Consider the following 24375-nt stretch of genomic DNA (forward strand, 5'->3'; position numbering starts at 1 on the left):
ATTTCAGTTCCATGCTCTGAAGTGTGTGTGTGTACACAAATACATAGACATGTGGGTGTATGTGGGATGTCACATCATCCCTGCTGTAACAATCCATCCTTATCATAGTTCCAGTAACCTTAAAATAGTTCTGGTTTGGTTTTTTGTCTAAGACTGTCTATGCCTTCACTATTTTACTGGTTAGTTGGGTCTTTTTCTCATGGATCATGACAGCAATCTGAATTGAATATTAAATTAATATTCCTGCAGAATAATTGACCTGACTGCAGCCTTAAGCTTGCCAGGCAGCACTGCCATGTTGTCTGCCTTTTACCATTACCCTGCTGGGCACTCTTGGAGGCTGTGTAAAGCATAGACCTGAGAACAGGAATAAAAGGAGAGGAAGAAATTGCTGGCTAGAGAAACTTCACAGGAATGGAGGCTTGAACATATAAAGCACTCTGTATTTCTAAGAGGTTATTGTCTATCCTGCAGCGACAGCTTTGAAATACTTTGAAATATGAAGTTCCATTCTGGCCACTGTAACATATTTGACAGAGTTAGGAAAAGCAGTTTAAATTATGTTCAAACACCACCAGCAGTGATTGAAAACAGCAAAGCCAAGAATGGGATTAGCATGTGGTACTCTTCACATAAGTGCATATTGCTTAACAGCCTAATCTTCTTATGTGTCTAAGAACCACACGCCTCCCAGCCCTCTTGAATTATGTCTGTTGTGCCAGTCAACCAAACATCAGGTAAATGCAAAATTCAGGGATCTGCTCATGGAAATGACATCCAAATCATATGCTTTCCAGTATCTTAATCTCTCCTGCTACCTGAATGACAAATATGGGGTTTTGCCCACTTGCCCTTTTTTCTCCTGAATAGCTGTTTTTTCCATGTGTAGCATAATGCAAGGCAGAAAAATGCCACAGGGATGTGCTAAGAAACTGTGATTGAAACATGAGAGGTTTCACTGTATTGGCAGGAAATAAAACAATACAAAGAGCATAAAAGATTGTGGTCTTTCTCAACAGATTCTGCTGTCAGTGAGGTTTCTGCCTTTTTGCTTGAGTTTGAAAAATTTGCTAAATTGTCTGCCCATGAGTGCAGAACAGAATAATAATTGTACTCATGCTGTTGCCCACATGTAGCTAAAGACTTAACTTGTTTTGTCAGGTCTCCCCTCCTGTTTTTCTGGAGGGCAGCTGCAGCCTGCACAGACGCAGTTGCACTGGCTTTGATTTGCATGTGCCAGTGCCAGTGGCAGGGCAGATGATGTGCTGATCCAGGCTTCAGGTCCAGACCGGTTGCCCAAACCATCTCTTGGGGTCTGTGTCACTGGAGCTTTCCACTCACATCCATCCCGAACTCAGGCTGCTCAACACAAAAACTCTTCAGAAATATTCTGAATTTCTGCCCTGATAAAAGCAATGAGAAATAATGATGCACAAGGCTATTACAAACCGTGTTTTCCAGCACAGGCTCCCAGAGAGAAGTAGCCAAGGAGCAAACCATCTAAAGTGGGTCATCAGTCACCCATGGCCCTGTGACAGTGGGCACTGGGAAGACTCAAAGGGAAATGTCTGCCCTGAAAGGCACCCTCACAAATGACAGAATACACCAGGAAAACAGGAACAAAAGATGTGGCCAAGGATGGGGGCACCCTATCAAGACCCTGAACAAATCCCAAAGATGTACTTGGTTGGTGAGGACACAAGGGGCTTGGCATGCAGTTTTTTCTTTCATTGAGTTGAGCATCTCTTGTCTCACATGAGAGATGTGCTCGGAAAGCTCTGTGAAGACCTGCCTCATTTCTCACCTGTCCCAGGGAAGAGAAGGACTGTCCCACAGACAGCTTCCCAGGGAAGAGATGGACTGGGAAGCACAGGCAGGGTCCTCAGCAGCCTCTGCAGTGCCAAGGAACCAGAGTGCCTGTCACATTCCCACCATCTGATGTCCCTGCCCCAGCAAAAGAGCTTTAGAAGATTACCCCCATCATTCTCAGGTGCTGCTCTGGCACTGACTTGGTGGGGAAGGAGCATGGCATCCTGCCCCTGCCAGGGTGACCAGGGTTTCCAAGGGCACTGGGCTATGTCCCAGTTTCTAGCTGCAGTTACTTGGTACTTTTTCCTAGAGTTATGAGGGAAATTGTGTGCATACCCATGCTTGTAGGTGTACTCACTGAAGTTATGGTAAGGTTGCCATTGTTCAGCTGGGTGCTGGATAAGCTGACAAGCCAGTAGTGTTATTTGCAATGAACAGCAGCCCCACCAACACACTCCCTTTGCATGGGCATCTTTCAATTGTTAATAAAGATGGGACAGGAAAGTAGCTTATCCAAATAGTACTCACAGTTCCTGTTGGTGGGGTTTGCCAGTGGCAAATAGGGAAATGTCTGCATATATGCATGGCTGGGAGGGAACACAATTGTTGAAAACAGAATGATTGTCCCACCTTCAAGGAGTTCCAGACTCCAGTGTCCCTGCTGGGTAAGGCTGGCACCCCCTTTTTGCCATCACTGGAAAGTGGCAGCTGCAGAGGGAGCTGCTTTGCAAATACTGAGCTTGCTGATGGATGTGGGACACGAACAGCAAAGAAGCAACTCTAGATTTTTACCAGTGTTGTAGGCTTAAACCCCCTGAGTGCTCCAGTGGTTACGAGTACATTGGGGGAAGTGTACATTCGGGACATACAGGGCTGGCTATGAATAAAATTCACATCTCACTCAGCACTTGCCTCAATGAAACATTTATGCACTAAATTGCATGATGAAGTTGGATGTGCTGCCAGGCTGCCTAGTTTTTGAGATAATCTGGTCTTCCTCAGAATTAATTTTCTTGCAATGTTTTGCACACCAGTGCAGCAGGCCAGCTACTGCCCAGCTCACTGCTGACCTGGGCAGTAGCTGAGGAAGAGGGTGATCACATTGAATTCTGCTGCTGCTGGCATAGGCCTATCTATGCAAAGCTGGATGAACATCCAGCTTCCTTATGACATTGAATCACACAAGAAAACCTCACAATTTTTACATGAAATAGCTAGAAAAAAAAATGGCATATGCTAAAATAACAGGCCAACCACCTTAATGCTGGAGAAGAAGCGCTTTCCTAAGCAGAGCCTGGCATGGGGCTGTGGCCACAGCAACCTTTGGGTGCATCCTGCACCCCTGCAGCAGGGTGGGCAAAGAGGGTTTACTAAATGCACAGCTCTCAGCACCTCTGCCTCCTGCAAAGGGCTTGGCTCATTACAGCCTCTCTTTAGCATAACTGGGCTCTGGAATAGGCTTATTCACTAGTCTGATCCTTTTAAATTTTGGGTTTTGTCTTTCGGAACTTGGATACTTTAACAAGGATTCGGCAGCTGCCAGTTCAGCTTTGCCTCTGCAGAATTCAGGGCTGACAGCTCTGGGTGCTGGCCCTTCACATGCAGGCAACCTCCTTGCTCTCTGCTCCAATTCCCTCCAGGCTGCACACTTCTTCACACCTTACAACAAATCTTGTTTTCTCTCTGAACCAGGAAATATAGGAAATTATCTTTTTTTCTTTCTTCCCCTGACAGATAATAGCAACTATAATACACACAGAAATAATAGAAAGTTGAGAAACAGAAGGGTCTGGGAAGGGGGGAGGCAAGTGTCTGTAGAAGCAGACGGAGTTGTGGGGGGAAACCCCTGGATCTATCAAATAAATAGAGCAGAAATCTTTCTTGCTTGGCCTTTGTGGTGTTATTATTAGAACAACCACGCCTGAGTGCACTAAAGCCGCACAACCTTCAAGCATCCACATCCAGCTCTGCCATGGCAGGATCCTTTTTCTGCTTGGCTAAAAGAGGGAGAGAATGAGAGGACGTGAAGATGAGAAAGGTCTGTACATTATAAATATGATCCACTTCAATAAAACAGCTATTTGGAAATCTTCAAAAATCTTCTCTTGAGAAGAGCCATTAGTGTATATCTGTTTGACATTGGTTGTTAGGAAACCGGCCAGTGTTAATGGATCCCCAGAATGGAATAGAGAATCCATTTAAATGGTCTCTTGTCATTTTGTCATCCCACAAGACAAAAAAAACCCCCAACAAAACAATTACTTTAACTCAGGAATGAAATGTAGTGACAGTTTATGTAATTCACTTTGTATAGTCTAAATTGATCGAAGCACACACTAAAAATATGTTAACAGACTATATCTGATGCCTGAAATGTAGCATTTCCTATCTCTGTATCGGCTTTTTTCTCATTCAGTGTGATGTCCAGCTGTTAATCATTTAAAGACTGTGGCTTTACAGTTTCTGTATTGCTTTATTTATTATGCATGTTACGATGATGCTGAGGGGCTACAGCCACGCACAGGCTCAGCGTTGTAAAAACAGCCTGCAGTGTAAAACACTGAGTGAAGGAAGTGCTGGCTGAAAGAGATACCTTATCCTCATTTCACAGAACAGAGATATAGGGAGCCTTACTATTTAATGCCAGCTCCCAGCAGAAGCATATGGTAAAGCTTTGACTGCACATTTCTTCTAGATCTCAGCCCAGTGGTCTTTGTTTGCTGAATTACCACAGGGGTGGCTTTTTTCTTTTAGTGGAAGTAAGAGATTCAGTCCTGTGAAGAAAATTAGATGTTCAGTAGTCCTTAAAGCTCACAGTCCACTCCACTCCTGTGGTTGCATCCTCTGGCTTCAGCTCCCAGCAATGGTGCCCAGCTCCCAGGGGCAATCAGTGAGGGCGAGGCAAAATGTCATTGCAGAAGAACAGGCAATGTGCAAAGGACAGGGAGGGACATGCAAAGGACAATGTGCCAGCAATGAAATGGAAGCAGGTCCTTTTTTTTGGCAGGCTTTTACTCACTGGTTAGCTTTTTCCCTCTTACTTCTTTCCAGAAGATTTTTTCAGAGTTTTGCTGCTCTGAGGTTGGGATGCTGTTCCACAAACATTCAGACTAACTGCATTCATTGTGAGTTTATACTTACTTACTTATCCTTGGGCCAGCATTGTCCTCCACCCTACCCAGTGCTGCTCCCTCCCTCTGAGCTTCTTCCCCACTGCAGGCTGGGAACATTCATCCCCTTGCAGCTTTTTCTGCAAGCACTTTTGGTTTCTATTCTGGACCTTCTAGAAAATCCACTCCAACATTGGAGTATTTTAAAGGACTGGTCAGCTCAGTGAGTATTGTGCAGTATTTCTGTTTTCTTGGTGTCAGGGGGGTACATTCCCTGTTACCATGAATCAGAGCTCCTGCAGGGAAAGGTGAGAAGACATGGATGGGTGCTGGCTGGGGCCACAGCACAGGGCACTCTAAGCTTCTTAATGCTCTATCATTTGAAGATAAGCAATGTATTTGTGGTTTTTCTCCTGGGACAGCACTCTGCACAGTTCTGCTGGCTAAGGGAGACTTGTTGGGTGGCTAAGAGGTTATGCTATTTCATCTGTCAACAGCAATGTGTGTCTGCAACAGTAGGTGTGTAGCACAGCTTGCATGAACTTGGTTTCATTTCTAAGTCTCACACAAAGTATATTAACCCAATTCCTACTCCTATTTGTAAAACACTGTTGCCAAGACCGAAAGAGCTTTCTACAAGCTAAATTTTGCAGCAAAATCTATTTTAGTCTGATGAAATGTCTTAAAATTTCGTAAGTAGGTAAAACTTTCCACTCACTTACTGATATTCATCACAGACAACTACCAGCACTTCAGTCTAGACAGATTTTTCTGGGAGTAGGAAGGAACTGCTTGTGCCTGCCTTTTCATGAGCCTCCAGGGTACATTGTGTGATCAGGAATATCACATGCCCTAGGCAATACAAAGAATGGGTGGGGTATCATTACTACTGCCTACAAATTTTTGTCTTGAGCTGAGATTCCCAAGGAGGAAGTGTGGCTCAGAGCGGGATCAGGGCCTTTGTGGCTCATACCTTGTATGTAAAACAGACATAGTGCTTTGTTACCTTCAAGGGGTAAATGAGATATAAAATCAGCTCCTGTGAGTGAGGCATTTCCCTACTGCAGTGGTAACAGACAGACAAGCCATCAAAAGCTCTGCCTGCAATTTGGCAACATTATGTTTTTGCAATGTCAAAAATTTAATTAGTAAATCCTCATGATGAACAAGCACTGACAGGTTGCCATCATTCATCCTACTACCTTCCTCCTCTATCATTTTTTCTCCCCCCTGTGCCATTCCTTGCACTGACACCATGCCAGTCGCATGGAGCAGCACTAAAAATGTGCTGAAAAATGACTGAAACCCCACCTGCAAAAATCCACTGATAAGCAAAGCAAGGCTCCCTACCAGACAGAGAGTCTGGGGTCCCTTCATTTTTGCTGAACCTCTGAGAACCTGCACTTCAGCAGGTCTGTTCATCATATCATACCACCACCTCCATCATGACACCTACAAATTTTGGTGAACTGCTGGGGTTTTTTTCTAATCAAAGAAACTGATAGTCTCTCATTATCCCACACGTGGCAGCATGGTTCCTAGGTTTCTCCTCTTCTGTCTGCACCTTTATTCTTCTCCAACTGTACTTTCCCACTTCTTTCTCCACACAGAGCACTGCTATGCCTTCAGGCTGAGTGAATGTTGTTTTGCATTGAAGAAAGGCACAAAACAAGATCAAAGCATCTCCACCAAAGAGCCATCCTCTGCTATGGTGCACTGGCTACCCCTCAAAAAAGCTAAGAGAGTGCACAAGCAGGAAAGTAGATGAGACCCTCAGATATGGGAAGGAGGGTAGTGCTTGGCCAGTGCGAGGCACACTGGTTCTTGGCTGCTGACTGGGAAGGGAAGCCCGGGAGGTACCTCCTGTGCCTGAGGGTGCCTGTGGCACACTGTGCTGTCCTGTGAGCACAGCAGCTGCAGCAGCTCCTTGGCACTGGACTGGAGCCTGTCTGTATCAGTGCCTGTGGCAGAAGGAACAAGCCCAGTGCTACCCTGAGGATGTGCCACCTGCTCTGCTGTGCTATATGGGCTCAGGATGAGCCTGCTCCCTGCTGCTGGCTGGGGCAGAGTGCTGGCATCTCCCATGGCCCTCCACTCCTGCTTTAGCCCTTGGAAAAATATCTGCTATGTACCCTGAGGCTGGGAGTAGTCCATGGGACTCCCATGAGTCCCAGCACTCCTGAGAAACTATCTCAAACTTTTAGTGGACTTGATTCATGTAATTTTCAGAGGCAGACTTCTGGGATTTCTCTTTGGAGGAACTGAAGTGTTCCTGTCCCTCAGAAGTCCCTGTCTGTTAAAGAAACCTCTTTTGATAGGTGACAGTCAAAGTCTCCCAGCAGGGCAAGCAGTTAATCTCAGTTGTTACGCCCCAGCAGGAAGTGAACTAGCAACCTGTGTCAGAAACTAGTTGTGTGTAACATGATGTAGTGAAAGAGCACATTGGCAGGAGAATGAGTAAATGGGAGACCTATTCCTCCCACTGCCTTTGCTCAAAATGTCACTGTGGAAAGACTGCATAGCTTCTTTGCATTTTTGTTTTGCTACCTATAAAATTATTATCCCTTTGTCCATTTATATAAGAAACTGATATAGTATCATTTCACCTGCTTGCCTCCATGGAGCCATTTGCAATCTGGTAAAAGGGCATTGCCTAAAGGCTAACTGGTATAACATGATGTGGAAACACAGAGAAGATAATGTTTGCTGCTATTTTATTGAGAGTGAAGGTGCTGTAACAGACCCAGTGCCTGTTCTTGACAATACAGTTCCAAGCAAAAACCTTTCCTTTTTAGCTAGGTTGATGGAAGAGAGACTGGAAGTCTTATGTTGCACTCTATTTTTTATCCTACAGCTGTCTCCAACCTTGATGCAGAGAGCAAACTGAGTGTCTACTACCGAGCACCTTGGCATCAGCAAAGAAACATCTTCCTCCCCTCCAGCAGACCACCCTGCGTGGAGGAGCTGCACCGCCACGCCAAGCAGCACCTGCGAGCCCTGCGCAGAGGTGGGTGCTCCCCCTGCTCCAGATCCTCACAAACACCTCTCCAGGCTCCATCCAGGCAGTGGGGGGATGCTCCCCCTGCTCCAGATCCTCACAAACACCCCTCCAGGCTCCACTCCAGGCAGCAAAGGATGCTCAGGCACAGGCACACAGAACTGTGGGCGCTCATCCACACTGGGACTTAGGTGCTCCTGCTAAGAAATCTAAGAACTGTAGAATCGCTGGATGGTTTGGGTTTGAAGGGACCTTAAAGATTATCTAGTCCCAACCCCCTCACAAGGGCTGAAACAGGAGCCCAGTGGTATCAGTCTCCACAGAAACTGGGCTGTCTGCTCAGGGTTTCCAAGCATGATACTGGAGGATGCCTGTGCCCTTCAAGAGTGGCAGCTGAAAGTCAGGTGACAGATATCCTGGATGGCTTGGAAGGGTTGGGCACGTCTCCCCTTCCCAGGCTAGGGAACATCTTCTTACATCACCTAACAAACTGCAGATTGGTGGTCTCAAAGCAATACAGAGAGGGAGCAGGAGCAACAGGGTCATAACCAGGCTCCTGGATTCCTGCCATAAAGAGAATTTACTAGATGCAAACATCTGAATGGTCAACAGCACATTAAGGGGAAGGCAAAAGATGGGGAAAGGCCAGTTTTCACTGGGAACCTAACCAAGGGAAAATTATTACCAAGACATAAGACAAAGCAGGCAAAAAAGCCTGTCTTTCTCCTGTGCCATAAGGAGGGACAAAACCCATGCAGGTTACACTTAAAATATCCAGCAGCAGCCTCCTGTCTTGAAGTGTTTTGCACCAACAGCTCTAATTGCCTTGCTCATTTATTACTGTTATTAGCTTATAATAATAATCGATTACTTAGAACTGCAGAGCATCTGTTAGCTGGATAAGATGTTCCAATTAATCACCACATTTGACTGTCTCTGCAGGTTTTAGGTCAGGAACACACTGCACTATGTCTTCATGGCATGGCAGAAAGTGAAACAGCCGAATTGCAGCCACAGTAGTGCTGGAATAGAGAAGTTCTTTTCTGTTCTCAGCAGCTCTGCTTTGCAGTTGTCCCAGAGCCAGGCTGATCTTTGCCTGCCATCTTGTGGGCAGGAGAAATCCTGACAGCATCATGTGAAGGCAGCTCCAGAAAATGTGCTATCATTTTAAAGTTACAAATCTTCATTTTGGCAATTTCCCGTCCTCCACAATTTATGGGGCAGCTGTGCAGGTTCAGCAGGCACCTTGTCATGTGCTGCTGTATCTTATTTTCCATGCATACATGACGATGAAATTTTAGTCTGAAATTTATTCTAAACATGTTTATTGTGTCTCAACTCTCTCTTCTATCAGAATTTCATTATCTCTTTATCTGTTTAATCAGGAGCAATTAAAAATGAAATTTTAGGTCAGAAAACAACTATGCTGGCAGTAAACATTGTTGACTGGAGCACAGCTAGTGGAGCAGGTGAATATGTTATCTCCTTTCAGCAGCACTCCATGCAAACAGCAACTATCTAACTATGACCTAAAATAAGAGATGGGAAGTCCATGAGTCCATTCTCCCATTCACTTGGAAGGTTCCAGAGACTTGGGACTGATGCTGGAAGAGGACTGAATATTGTGAGCCCATGCTGAAGGAAGACTCCTGTGGGCCCAGGGTGGATAAAGATCTTGACCTTCCCAGGATGATCTCCTTCTTGCTGGAACCTGAGCATTACCATTGCAACAACCTTCATGATGTCAAGCCAATGCTCAGGACCTAACACTGCCATGCAGCCAGGGAATAAAATCCCACCTGGAGCTGTGCTTCTGGTTTTTCCCCTAAGAGTGGGGAAATTTTATATGGGTAGGATGCAGGCGTAGTTATTGCATCTCAACATTTCAAGGCAATAGGAGCTGCAGGCTCCTGATGGAAATCAGGCCTTGGGTCTCAAGTGCCTAGAAGAGAGCTCCATTGTCTCTTGGGATAAATGGTGTAAATCTCATCTGAGGCCAATTCAGCTGCAGTGCATATGCTGGGGTGCCCTGTATGGGCATTGCTCTTCTGGGCACACAGATGTCCACTAAGTGCTCCTCCCCTTCAGCTGCAACAGGGATGATTTGTACCACTCACTGGGGAAGAACCTTTGCCTTTGGAGTCCATTGTCCTGTACCTGTCTCTGTTGTGCTGTTAGTAGAGGTATTTGTATGTTTTTAACACTTGGAAAGACTTGTGTCTTCTTTCTCATCCAAAACAGAACATCGAAGCCGAGGTGATAACAGAGAGCAGAAAGTCCAAGGCCCCGTTGCTGTGGTGGCTCCCCCCTTTCCTCCCTTCCCTGCCATCTGCAGCCAAAAGAAGCAAGCGATAAAGGACCGACATTTCCTACCAGTAAGTCTTTCACTACAGCTACCACATACAAATACATTTCTGGCATGGTGGGACCCAGGTGTGGCAGGGCTTCACAAGTGCCCCCTCCCCAAGCTGATGCAGTACAACAGAGCTGGCCTTAAAGACTGTCAAAGCAATACAGAGAGGGAGCAGGAGCAACAAGGTCATAACCAGGCTCCTGGATTCCTGCCATGAAGAGAATTTACTGGATGCAAACATCTGGATGGTCCTACAACAGCACATTAAGGGGAAGGCAAAACCCCAGGGTGGCAGTTTTCAATCAGAAACCTCTTCTTTTTTACCCATGGCCAGCACACAAATGCTCTCATTCACACTTTCCTTCACAAGTCCTCCAAATTCAGCACTCAGGCTATAGAGGTAGCACTTTGAGGACCCTACCATAATTTCAGAAAGTGCTGTAATTTCAGCCCTGGCATTAGCATTGCCATGAGCAAAGAGTTCAAGGACTTTTGAGTGCCAGCTTGAGGCTTGTGTTTGTGCAGGAGGTTCAGGACCATGACCCCAGCTACAAAAAGCCACACTTTTCATAGTCCTGTTTGGCAATGTTCATCTCCATGCAGTTTTTCAGATGTTTCATGTCTCACACATATCCTTACAACCAGCCAAGCAGGAACTCCAGCTGAAGATCTGGTCCTGTATATCTGTGCTCACTTCTCACTGCTGCAATAATTTGAAATCAAGTTAGTATTGACAATATGGTATTTATCACTGTTAAAAGAAACATGCTGGATTGACAGCTTTAATTCTGATTAGGTTTATAATTCCCACTGGCTTCAGCTGCACTTTGGTATTTCTGTGGCTCTGGGTGTTTTACTCACAGAAGTGTCAGAGTAGCTAATTTTGCCCTGTACTAAGAGCCATTGCATTATTTAAAAGGTGTAGGTCAGACCTGGACTTGGCTTTTAAGTGAAGTGTTTGTTTAATGCCAGCTCTAGGTCAGGTTGTGATAGGTCTGCTCTGCATCTGCCAGGTCAGGGACACTGGCATCTCAAGAGATGCTACACCTGTGAGTACATTATAAGCTCAGTGATGATTCAGTCACCACACTGAATCATCATTTACTTAAAAATCCAAGTGCATTCATCCTAATCCATTGTATTAACCATATTTAAATATTATAATGCTAAAGCACCCACAGTGTAAAAGACACAGTGTAAACGAGTCACACCTGCCCAGGGACCAAAATATCAGCTAATCAGTCCATAGGAAAAGTTCTGTTTCTCATTTAAAAAGCATGAAATACATAATAAGATTTGCATTAGTTTGACTGTTTTAGCTTTTTGGCTGCTTACCTGGTTAATTTTGAGGACAGCATCACCATCACTGCTTTGAACAGGTTAAGTTTTCAGGCCTTATGATTCAACTTAAAGGAGATATCCTGATGGTAAAGGACAGCACAGAAGGGAGTTTGAAGACAGAAAGAAGAAGCAGGATTACCTGTTTCTTCGTGATAAGTTATCATCAGAGCTAGTGTTGTGGTAGAGTCATTGAAAGGTAAAGGGAAGGTGATGCCATGTTAAGGATCAAAACCAGTTACAGATGATAGTTTGGACAGACTGTTGAACATAAAGCTCTCTTACTATCAGATGGGGAACGAGGCATGTCTTTTGAAATTGCATACACAGTGCTCAAAGGCCTGAATCTCTGCTGTGTTTGGAAAACAACCAGTGTATTTTATACATTACTTCCATCTGTGGAACACAAAATAATAACAACTAGTGAGCAACTCTCTGAGCCCTGTATTAGTTGACAAAATTAAGTCATGCTGAATGCAGATGTCTTGGCTATATCTGAAAGTCCACCTTTTTCTTTTCAAGAAGGAAAACATTAAACTTTGTGCCCACCCATATCAGACCTCCTTTTGGAAGCTGACCGGGTTCAGTGTTCCCCTAAGGAGAAGCAAACAAGAGCTCTTGGAGGGCTGTTGTTCTGTTGATTTCAAGGCATCTGGCAATGTTCTGCTCTGGAAATTGCAAAAACACTGCACACAGAGTACTTCAAAGTGCCTTGACCAATTTCTGAGAAAACCCCTCATAAATGGGGCAACTTAAAAATTGAAAGAGAATACGGCAAGATGAAGCTGCACACGAATGTTCTGTCTGGCAGAGATTAATCAGAGATTGTTACAAGACATTGCAGCAGTGAATAGCTAATTGATATTGTTCCATCCTTCATGATATAATGATACCATTACAAGAAAAAGTTGAGGATGCTGTAATTGGCTAGCTTGCTCTTTCTGGCATAAACTTTTTTTTGACCGACATCTGCAAGAGTTTATCTGCTTCAGGGACTGCCAGTAATGTTTGATATCTGATTCTAGTTGATGGTATCAGCAAGTCATCCAAGAACTAAAGATGCTAAATCCACAAGAATTTTTATTCATGGCACAGCAGTATGGTGTGTATTCCACTCTTCTGATGCATTGGGAAGGTGCTGAAGGGAGCAATACTACAGAACCAAAAGAGCCCCTTTTTGTGTTTATTTTAATTAGGAAAGAGATCAACAAGAAGCTGGGAAATTTTTGAAAGTTACAGGGTCTGACTTTTCCCAACTGGCTATTTAAGTTAAATGCATGTATTGAGATACTCAAATAAGAACCTTGATTTTGAGGAATGCTCATATTACAACTGTGAAACCTGTGGGAACTACAACTACTGAAAATTACTGAGAAAACAGGTCACTTAAATCTGAGTCAAGGTTCCCTATGTGTTTACCTTTTTGCTGCTGCTGCCAATTAGGTGGCTATGAGCTCTTGCAAAGATCTTGCACATTGTATACTAAAACTAGAGAAAATCAATCACAACAGATGAAGATTCACTTTTAATCACAGCTCTGCTCACAGGGAGAAAGATGCCAAAGTCCCACAAATTCCAAGAAAGGACAAATGAATTCAAGGTCAAAGCAAGTAATGCCAATATAAATGGGTCTGGAAAGACGTTTTGGACTGTTCTATCACAGGATCATTTTGTTGTGGAGAAAGAGAACTAGAAATGGAATAGGCTCTTTCATGTCTACTCTTGTTACAGGAAATGCCCTGATTTGGCTGATGAAATGTCCACTTAGCCCAAAGGCCAGAAGGGGATCCTTCAGGACAGAGTATAAGAACAGGACGTGGTTTATGCTGTTTATTGTCCCACGATTTAGCCTTCCAGTTTCATACAGAAACTGGTTACAGAGTTTCTGGGCCAGAGATCAAACACAGAATAACAGCCACCAAAGAACCTCTCTGAGTTGACTGTGAGATTTGTTCAATATAATTTTTTAGCAAATTTACACCTTCAGCCTCACAGCATCCTGTGACAATGACTTAAAAATCTGTATGAAAATGTAGCTTTTGTTTGTTTCAAACCCAGTATCTCATAATTTCATCAAATCCCTTCTGGTTCTCAGATTGAGAAACAGTAAGCATTGCTCTCTCATTCCCTTTCTCCATGCTCCTCATGACTTAACTTTCCTATCCATTCCAGTCATTCATTTTTAAAGCTGAAAAATTGGCATACTTAGTCTCTCTCTACACTAAAGAAATATAGAACCAAACACATTTAAAAGTATAATTCATTCAGGCATTTTTGCCAATGAAGAAGAAAAACTCAAATTAAACCAAAAATAATCTGAGGAGAGTATGAGAAAGTTATGGACTTGCTAAAATGAGGAAAATATTTCTTACACATGTTCCCATGACAACCCTGCCTGTAGCACTGCTGAGGCCAGTCACTGAGTGTGAAGATGCTGTGTCATTCCAACTGCATTTCAGACCTGTCCTTAATTTTTTCTGCATTTCTTCTTTCTTGGGTTTTCCCAAGTCCAGCCAGCAAGGCTCTGAAATTTCTGTATTCCAGTTCAGAGTGTTATGGGACCACACTGTCTCAATCCCCACGTGGCACAGCTATTACAATAAAACCAAGGAGATGGAGCAAGGAATTCAATATTTGGAAATCTACACTCACAATTGCACAAATTTCAGGGTCAGTTTATTCATAATTATAATCTGAGCAGGAATCTAAGGTACGAGAAGCAGGAGGTTTTTTTCCAGACAGGGTTTCTCTGTCCCTGATGCCTCAGGCTAGAGCAAATAATGCATTGGGTAATTTTATTCCATCTCCTTGCCATTTCAAAAATATTCCCTGTGGTCTGCTTTAGGATGCTTTGTTTACAGCAAAGGGAAGGAAGCACAACTGAATTTACTAATTTTCACAGAGTTTTCTACTGAAGCCAGATGAAACCTCAGTAAGAAACAACTGAGTTAATGGACAGGCATGAGTTGGGCTCTGCACTTTCTGTGTGCAAATCCTGCCTGAAGCTTTTAGAAATAAAACCTACCTGACTTTATTCATCAGACAAATCTTGTATAGCACCATTTGTGCAATGAGCCTAATAACTACTACCTGTATTGTGGGATGTTTATTTTGTACCTCTGTCTGCTGAAATGCCATGTGTGGTATGACTTCTTTCATGAAACATGTCTCAGTTTTGTCTTTACCTTGTCAAAACACCGGAGCCACACATTAATTGTTTAAAGGATTATAAGTGCTTTAGCTGATCGCATTTGTGATGCTCCAAAAGAAAAGAAAACACCCACAAGCAATAAAAACTTGAGGAGAGTGAAACATACAGAAATATAAGCATTGGGAGCAGGCAGGTGAGCAGGGTTGTGATTTGCTGCAAAAATAGCACTGCCAGAAATATTCCCATTATTTTCTCTTCAGCATCAGAAGCTGCAGTATAGTTATGAATTTCTAATTAAGTAGTCAACTGTGCTCTGAAAATACTGGAAAGTTGGTAGCCTTTTATTAGTGTTTCTTCTCCTTTCTCTAGACCTTCTGGTTTTTCTACCATATAAATAAATACCATTTTCCTTAACTCCTGTGAGTTAAGGAAGCAGCAGGCTCTCCCTTTTACAGGCAGAGAGAGGGATACACAGAGTTCAACTAGATCCCCAGGAGTCAGTACTGTACCCATGTGAATGTGGGATTGAACACTATTCACACTTATTCCACATGTTGCCTTTTCAGTGCATGAATGACTGTTCTTAAATGAGATGTCAGCATGTGCTGTACACCTTATTTCTGTGCTTCCACACGGTGAGAGCAAATTGTATGTATGTTCTGTTTGCTGGAGACAACAGAATATATAATGCTTGCAAATGCTGAAGCAACATGCTGATGCTCTGCTTGGGTGAATACCACCCACTATATTCATAAGGTTATCCTGGGAGGGAAATTTCCCCCACCCACTGCAACAGAAGCCTGAAGTTAGAAATAATATTGATCCCTTATGCTTTTTGTTAGCTGCAGCTTTTAGGCAGCAGGAGTCAGAAATAATCCTCTGGAGAATAGCACTGTGCAGCAGCATGCACCAGCCACCTCCTGCCCTCACCCAGACTGTGCCAGCCCTGAGCTGCTGGGGGCTGTGACTCTGCCTCCTAAATCTCTTGTGAGATAACACCTTGCCTGCCTGATCAAACACAGCTGAGGGGAAAGGAATCAGCGCAGCCATGTCTAAATTCAACAAACATGTTGGGGATAAAAGCTCTTGATGAGGCTTTAGCATTCTCCATCTTTAATTAACAGAGGAAAAATTGTTTATTTATTCTTGGGTTTATGTTTTCCCTATCACCACTGCACTGTGTTCCATAGGCCCTGTGCACTACCTTTGAAATCCCAGAATCTCCTGTAAGGTAATTACTATAGGTAAGGCAGGCTAGGTACATGATGTAACACAAATGATGCTTCTTGAACTGCTATATGTTGAAAATGCTGAACAATGTCTCAGTCATGTCTCAGAGCTTGGGGGGATGGAAAAGAGAAGAGGGGCAGAAGTGGCATTTTTGTCCTGCTATTGACCCATTCATTTCTTTCTCCAGATCCCAGCTCTGGGACAATAAATGGGACAGACTCATAACTTGCCAGGCTGGCAAGTTTTTCGACTGCTGATTTGCTTCTTTGTCGCTGTCCTGATGATATTTTAAGGTTTTAATTAATTAAAATGGTTAATGATGAGTCCTAACTTACATATGTGCTAGTAATGCTCTTCCTGAAATCGGGGTGTGAGTGTTCAGGGGTGCTTCTTCTCAGCCCAAGTTAAGTGCTGAAGGAAGGTGAGCTGAATTGCTCCTCAGCAGAGCCACTATCTCTTTCTCTACAGGAGAAGCTCTGTTGACCAGTCAGACTTGGACATCTGACTATTTTGTTGTAGCACACAGAAACCAAAGACTCTCACACTGAAGTGACACGGAGCACTGAGGAATCAGGTCATGTGCATATGCAACAAGATTTTTACTGCAAGGCAGTTTCACGAGCACAATAGCACCTCTGCAAGTGAGGTTGATGGGATAGCTCAGGAAATAAAAATGCTCACATATGTCAGTGACAAATCCCTATTGAAGCAATTATGCACCAGTTTAGTTTCAAAGCAATCTTAGCCCATTAAAGAAAAATGCACACTTAAAAGTATTCTGGTTTTGTATTTAACAGAATAATTATCACTGTTTCTGTTTGCCAAGCACACCCACACAAAAGAAATTCACTTTTAAAACAGCCTAACTTCAGATTTGCCCATCAGACCAGAACAGCCTTGGGTTTATAATAATAATTTCTTGCTTAATTATGTGTTTACTCAGGACATTTAGAGATATTCTGGTTTCCTGAGTGAATGAGAACTTTTAAAAAGCAGCAGCTCACTCCCTCCTCCCTCCCCCAGCACGGAGGTGTTGAAATGCTGAGGCTGCTGCTCTGTGCCAGCATGCCTCAGCTGCCCCCGTGACAGGCACTACATGGGAACAGGCACTAAGTGACCTCAGGACCCCTTGGCAAGGCACTGGTAGGAACACCTTCCTCAGGAGCACAACTGTGACAGCAGAAACTGAAATTTTGCTGGTCACCCTCATTTTTGTCCTATCTCTAATGATAGGAACTTACCTAGGAAGTCTGTCCTGCCATGCTTAAGCAGGGACCTGAGCCTCTGGCACATCAAAGGATGGCTGTAGGTATGTGGAACCAGACCAGGTGTTTCCTCAGAGGCAGCTGGCAGAGTGGCACATGGTGAGGGAGGGAAGTGCTGCACTGATGGACAGACAGATGGGACAGACAGATGGGTAACCATATCTTGCTTGTCTGACTGTAGCCCACACTGCTATCTCTGAGAGCAAAGTTGAGGTCCTGCTGTTGCTCTCATGGACAGGTTTGCCCCTGAGTGGTTTTTGCATGTACCTGTGCTTGAAGCTCAGGGCAGGAGGCCCCTCCTGTACTCTCCTCTTTGTGTACTGACAATCACAGGCCATGGGATATTGCAAAGATTTTCAAATCCTGAACTCTTGTCACCTCAGCTGCATTAGTCTCCCTGTGTCCTGACCCTCCCAGAGATCCTCTAGCACGTTCCACGAGGAAGTTGAATTTCAAGCATCCTGGTACCTGCAGTCAGTCTGCTTACAGCAGGTGTCTGGAAACTTGGTCAGAGGACCATCCTTGGGTATCTGAGGAGTAAGGAGACTAAAATTGTTGATGTATTCAGTATCTCCACAGCCTTCACTGCAGGAACAGAGAGGCTGCTCCTGAGATAAGGACTTTTTCCAGCTTGGGAGAACTGGTTTTCCATTGGCCTGGGCAAAAACTAAGCTGCTGGAAATGTTCACTGGGAACAGCTCTCTTTTGACTTCCCCCACTCTGGTCTCCTGTAAGCCTTATGGACAGCCCATCTGGAGGCTTCCCATGGGCACACAGAACTGGGGAAAAGCAGGAGATGTTGCATATCTAGGAAGAGAGTAGGACAAGGTGCAGGATTAGGCCTTTTGAGACTCACTACAACTTTTTGTCTTGAGAGGAGACCATATAATGCAAAGTCTTTCAAGGTCAGGTTTGTTCATCTGTCACAGAAGTGTTGATAATGATTGATAATGACTGGGAGGAAAGACATTGGTAGAATTATCTGGCATTATTAGTCTAACTAATGCATGGAGAAATAATAACCCCTACCAAGAAACATGTTCCAGAGTTGTCAACAGACCTGTTTTAACTTCTTTTTGTTTCCTATTTCAAAAGAAGTCAGTTGTCCTTCACTCCTTAATTTTGAAAACTGGACATTGCCACAAACAAACCAGAGTTTCTGACAGAAGAGGATTTTGGAGGTGTAGGGATTCACCAAGACCTAGGATGTTGTGGCCATTGCTATTTGTCCTTTCAAGTTACAAAAAGGGACAAAAAGCCAATTGGTTATTATCACCTTGCCACAATGAATGCAAACTTAGAGAAATAGTGATATCATCAGAAACACACAGCAATCAATGTATATGATAAATTACCATCAGCATCATTATTTATATCCATTTGTTTAAAAATGAAGAAAAAAATGGAAAAAATCCCTTACATTATGAAAAAATTTAAATTTATAATGTAATTGGATATGTATCTTCCACTGCTTCAGCTCCAGGCAGAACACAGTTTGAGTTACCCAATCAATACAAGGCATTCTTGGGACAATTCAAGTATGTCTGTACAAGGAGGCTGAACCAATTTCACTGCAGCTTTGTCTAATTCAAGTAAGCAAAACCAGTACAGACTTCACAGGGATCCAAACCAATCTGTGGTGGGGCATAAACCCATCCATAGGAAACAGGGTGAAAATCTCTGCTCATTTTGGTTCTGATGCTAATATATCCAGACAAAAATTATGTGCTTTTACAAGAATTGTTTTGTGTATGTTTTTAATTTTAATTTTTTTTTTTTCACATTTCACATTTATAGTTTAACAGCACCCGTTCGCCCTCCCCAATTGCGTGTTGCCACATGACCCCCTGGAGTAGAAAGGTACTGGAAAAACAAGCAATCCTCAATTAACAACCCTGTCTCACTCTTCTCCCTTCCAGATCCTAACCCTTCCTCTTGCTTGCTTTTCACTCGCTAACTTTACTGCGCTAAAAGAAGCCATTTCTGTTTTTCTCATGTCAGTAAGACACAATAATAACTTTTTTCCCCCCATTCTGTCATTCTTCACACCTTGGATAGGTTTCAGGAGCTCAAGGCCACAAAGCTGCCTCCCCCTATCACCTCCTTTAAAAAGCCTGAACTCAGACAGACTCAAGAGCGTTAGCAATTGCATTTAATTCTCTTGCCATGTTTTGCAACTGCCCCTTTTTTTTTTCCTAAATGGTAGGAAATGGTTTGGACAATGCCACACCAACAGCAGGTATTTATTCTCTGGCCATTTGGTGATGCCACAGCTTGGAGAGCAGGAGCTCTGGCAGCCAGGGTCACTCTGCCTGCTTTGTCCAGCACTTCTTTGTCATCTAGGGAAGGATGAATTCAGCAGCAAATGCAGAGTGTGTGTGTGTGTGTGTGTGTGTGTGTGTGTCCATGTGCCTCTGTGCTCTGTGTGTGTGCAAGGATGGGTTTTTTGCATGCATGCATCAAACTTGGGGGGGGGGGGGAGTTACCTAGGAAACAAAGTCTTTTGTGCTTGAAGTTTATATGAGCTATTCACGTCTGCCTGCCGGGAATCGGCACAAAAGCTGCAGGCAGAAAGAAGGCTGCAATGTTTGACTGAAATCCTACGTGGGAAAAGAGGGTTTTCTGCGGGCGGGAGAAGAGGAAACTTGTGTTGTCTTGGGTCTGGGGGTGCTGCAGGAGGTGACACTGACCAGGTAAGTAAGTGCCTCCGACAGTTTAAACAGCAGCTGCAGAGTTAAGGTCTTTAATGCTTTTGAAGCCGAGACGTAAATTCTGTTTGGCAAGCCTGAGATGGTTAATTCCCTCAGGATTTGTGAGGAGCCTGGGCGGAGGAATGGCCAAAGTACAATGGCAGAAAGGGCATGATCCTGCAGTGTTCAACACCCACCTGCTCAGGGCTCTGCCATGCAGAGCAACATTTTATTTTTGCCCTGTTTGCTACCGAAACTAAAACTGGCAAATAAAGTGTAAACAGCAGGCATGAAGGAGGGAAGGCTGGTAGTTAAGCAGCTGGGAATTCAAGACTGAAGAGAAAGCCTGTCTGAAAGGGATTGCACTTCATTTTTAAAAAATGAGAGGCAGACAGATGTCCTGAGCTGGCCAAACAGTTGTCACAGCTTAAAGAAGAATGTATTAATGGAAGAAGGGAGGGAAATTAGGCAGAAGAAGGTAAAGGTAAGTTTCTCCCCTCCATCCCTTCCAAACAAAACAAGAAACTTTTTTTTTTTTTTTTTTTTTTTTTGCAAACAAAGAGACTCCCCCCCCAACCCAAGCTGGCAGCTAGCACCATACGAAAACACACTTGCTTTATTTCTCTTTGCAAGACAGGGTACTGGGGGATTTGTTGTTTCTTCCAAAAGAAAATAAACCACCTGTGTTTCTTTCATGCTGTTTACTTTTCCCTCTGTTTCTTCATGTTCAGCATCTACTACTTCTTGTAATATGCTGTAAAAATATGCATGGTTTCTAAACAATCTTTTTAATTTCTCCTGGTGGTGGATAGTCTTTTATTTGGTTGTTATCTCCCTGTCCCAGCACTGTCAACACCTGCCACTTGCACCACACAGCTGCTGGGTGGCTGTACTAAGGTCTGCTCTTGGTCTGTGTTTGTACAAATGAAATGCAAATGGTCATTCTGAAATATGGATGGGTCTTCTTTAAAACTTTGGACCTTCTGATGCTTGAATGAATGGTTATATGAGGCCAGTTGCAGATGAGAGCCCACATGCCTAATGCTTGTGGTAACTGAGGACACGCCATGGCTACGCACGAATGCAGGATGTGCCCCTTCTGACAGAGGAGATGGCCTCTAAATGTCACTGTGAATGTGCTGAGTTCCAGTATGCTGAGGTGTTTTTCTCCTATTAGCAGGATGTTAAGTTTCCATTGAAGAATGGCTGGTGCTGTGTGACTTAGAACGATTCCTTCCTGCTTCCCTGTAATTGGTTTCTGATTTGTGTGTCTGCTTTGTTTCAAAATTAGCATTGTGTGCCTGAGTGGGAGACACTGATTTTGAATGTATTCATTTGCAGTCCCATCCACCAGAAGACGAAGATACAGATGTCATGTTAGGGCAGAGGCCGAAAAATCCAATACATAATATCCCTTCTACACTGGATAAACAAACCAATTGGAATAAAGCACTACCTCTCCCAACTCCAGAGGAGAAAATGAAACAAGATGCCCAAGTGATTTCTTCTTGCATTATCCCCATCAATGTCACTGGTACAAATCTCTTCTATTTCTTTTTGTATTTATTGCATGGTTCAAGGGAGGTCAAGTACTTATTTTGTTTATTTGAAGTCATGGGATTGTGCAGTCTTGGGGCAGAGATCCTAGCTTGAAGATTTAGTTTCTGAAAGACAGTGGGCTAAATTCATCCCTTATGTGTGACTGCTGGAGTCACTGAAGCTGCATCTAGGATTAATTTGGCCCATATTTTCAGTCATGTTATATGGTGTAACATGAGCCTAGTTCCCTGTATAAACAATGTACTTTTGTTGTGTATATAACCTACAATCTGTATTAACAAAGACCTCAAATAACTTTTTGAATGTAGCTGACTGAAATAATGCAGAAAGCCACCAAAATTAATCATATGATCATCATGTGTAGCAGGAGAAGAGAAACTAGAGAATGTAGGCTACTATTTGCAGTGCTTTAAACATGCAAGGCATGAATGTGTAGCATGCAAACCATCGCTCTGAGATCTCTTTACATGCAGCTATACTGAAGGTATAGTAATGGCATTTTCTTTCATTTCTATAATGTTTGGATATGTTTGACTAGATTTATTTTAAGGAGAACTTGTTTATAGAAGCAGCAGGTATCACTTGTTAAATGTGATAGATTACTTATTTTCAGAATCAAAAATCAGGCTGTTTTTCTCTTTCTCTTTTTCTCTTTCTTTCCTTCCAGAGGGCTATGGTAAATGTAAAGTTGATCTGAATTTTCCTCAATAATATTTTCAAGTACCAAGTTTTGATTAACTTAAGAGCATAAAGTGGGTTAACTTTCACAGTTATAGACTTCAATGTAAACAATCAGGAAAAAAGAAGGGGGCTTTCAGTTAGCCTTCATTCTCCAGAAAAAATATTTGTATTTAATTCTATTTTCCCAGTAACTGGGGGTTGGGATGAGGTCACAGCCCCTCACATCCATTGTTCTTCCCCATGTCTATCAGTGGTACACAAACCTTCCTGCAAGATAGGCTGCAGGATTCACCATGGTGCTGGGGAGAGTTGTATGCCCACAGGCCAGCCCCAGCTCACAACCAAGGCTTTTGGGCTTACAGCATCATGGTCACAAGTTCCCAGCTCCCCTCTGTCCTGGCAGAGGAGGTGACACTGCACAGTGCCACCAGCCCTGCCTCCCTGCGGAGGTGGCAGCCAGGAGTGGGTGTCCCTTTCTCCAGAACAGTGCTCTGGCCACAGCAGGGCTGGCAGCTGGCTGGCAGGACTGCCTGCACACACCCTGCTGGGCTGCAGGTCAGCTGGTCAAGGTCATAGGCTGGGCACTGCCTCTGGAAATCCCCACAGAAAGTTAGAGATAATGTGGCTTATTTCCACAAGGTAAAGCTGGTGATAAAATGATGCTCCTTCTAGTTTCAATACAGAGCCCTTTCTAGCAGGCTTACCTAGTGCAGCCAGAGAACAGTTAGGTCTGGGACCAATGTTAACTTTTCCAGTAATAGCCATTTTTGCCTAGACTCCACCTGCCATACATTGGAACCAAATTTCCACTGATCAGTTTTACAGATCAAGAATGGTATGTAATCTTCTGGATGTTTATGTGTATCATTCTCATTAGCACTAATGGGAATAATTTGTATGCATCACGGGGAAGAAATACCCTTTTCCACTTTCCTCTCAGAGATGACCCCCGTGCATCTGGCACACAGAGCATGTTCAGCTAACTCACAGTTGCTGGAAAACCAGCAATGATGCTGATTGATTTTTTGTTTCAAAGAGTTTGCTTTTAGTTCTCTGATTTTGTTTTTTAAGCTTCTCCCAACCCTGAGAAATGTTCACTTTTTTGAAAATGATTGTTGTTGGAGTTTACGGCACTTTTGTTCCATATTAAAGAAAGTTCTTCCTCTGCTTATTCCAGGGGCATTGGTGGTTACAGGACATCTGTCTGAAGCCTCTATTTCACTGTAGTAGATTTCAAGAAGAACTTTTACAAGAAAGTTACTTTTTAATGTTTTACATTGTTATGTAATGTAATATGTATGTGTATGTCTGTGTATAATTATGTTTTCTATAATTATACGCTATTAAACTAGAGCTTCTTATCAGGATTTCTTTTTCCTTTTGTTTGCTTTAGTTTGTTCGTTCTTCTTAAGATTACAAACCACTGTACCAGCAATCCTTATGTTAGTGTTTTTATGGACCTGGCACATTTTTTCCAACCTGTCCCATGTCAACTTTAGAGAGCATGAGTGAGCATACAGCTCTGCAAAAAACCAGTGCAGAGGGGCACTGGCCTTCTGGTCAGTCTCCTTTTAACTTTTGACTACACAGCGTAAAATCAAACTGAAAGACACGTCCCTTTGCTATTGCCATGGAAACATAAAGAAAACAATGAATTCTCACCTATTCTGTATGAAGGTGGTCATAAACAGATGTACTCAAGAACTTGTGCTTCTAAGTCTAAAGTGAGGATCTTGATTCCATGACCTGAGCAGACTCCCACCCTGTGCTGGGCATGTGGGAAAATCAGGCCACTTCCTGATGTATGCAAGTAAATGGCAGCTCCCTGTTAATGTCACTCTCAGTCATGTGTCATTGTCACAGAGAATGCTCTCTAAACTTGCATGGTGACTTGGGCCCATTTTAGCTGTCTCCTTCCTTTTTGAAATGTTAGCTCCCTTGGCATATTGGTCTCCTAAGAAGCACCCAACTACTGCAATATGGCATTAGAACCTTAAAATGTTTTCTTATGCTTATTTGCTTAAAATACGTCAGGCTACAGGTGAACAGATAATGCTTTGCAGATAAGTTACTATCATTGTCCCTATGACAGATAGATAAATAGCTGTAAGAAAGATGCCCTGCTACCAAGAGCTTTCTATTTGCTTTCCTGATTTTCTTTCCTTTTTCTGTTCTTTTTCCTTTCATGCC

The 24375-nt window shown here is 43.4% G+C and overlaps 1 protein-coding gene across 1 annotated transcript in view; it reads left to right on the top strand.

Annotated features, from left to right (window-relative positions):
• Window positions 1-24375, top strand: part of NHS (NHS actin remodeling regulator) — a 246207-nt gene that overhangs the window by 214842 nt on the left and 6990 nt on the right. The window contains exons 2-5 of the mRNA XM_059466854.1: window positions 7774-7926; window positions 10159-10292; window positions 19052-19114; window positions 21286-21478. Coding sequence (XP_059322837.1) covers window positions 7774-7926; window positions 10159-10292; window positions 19052-19114; window positions 21286-21478 — 543 coding nt within the window. The remainder of the gene's footprint in view (window positions 1-7773; window positions 7927-10158; window positions 10293-19051; window positions 19115-21285; window positions 21479-24375) is intronic.

This window comes from Ammospiza nelsoni, chromosome 2 (genome assembly GCF_027579445.1).
Source record: "Ammospiza nelsoni isolate bAmmNel1 chromosome 2, bAmmNel1.pri, whole genome shotgun sequence".
NCBI classification, from domain to species: domain Eukaryota; kingdom Metazoa; phylum Chordata; class Aves; order Passeriformes; family Passerellidae; genus Ammospiza; species Ammospiza nelsoni.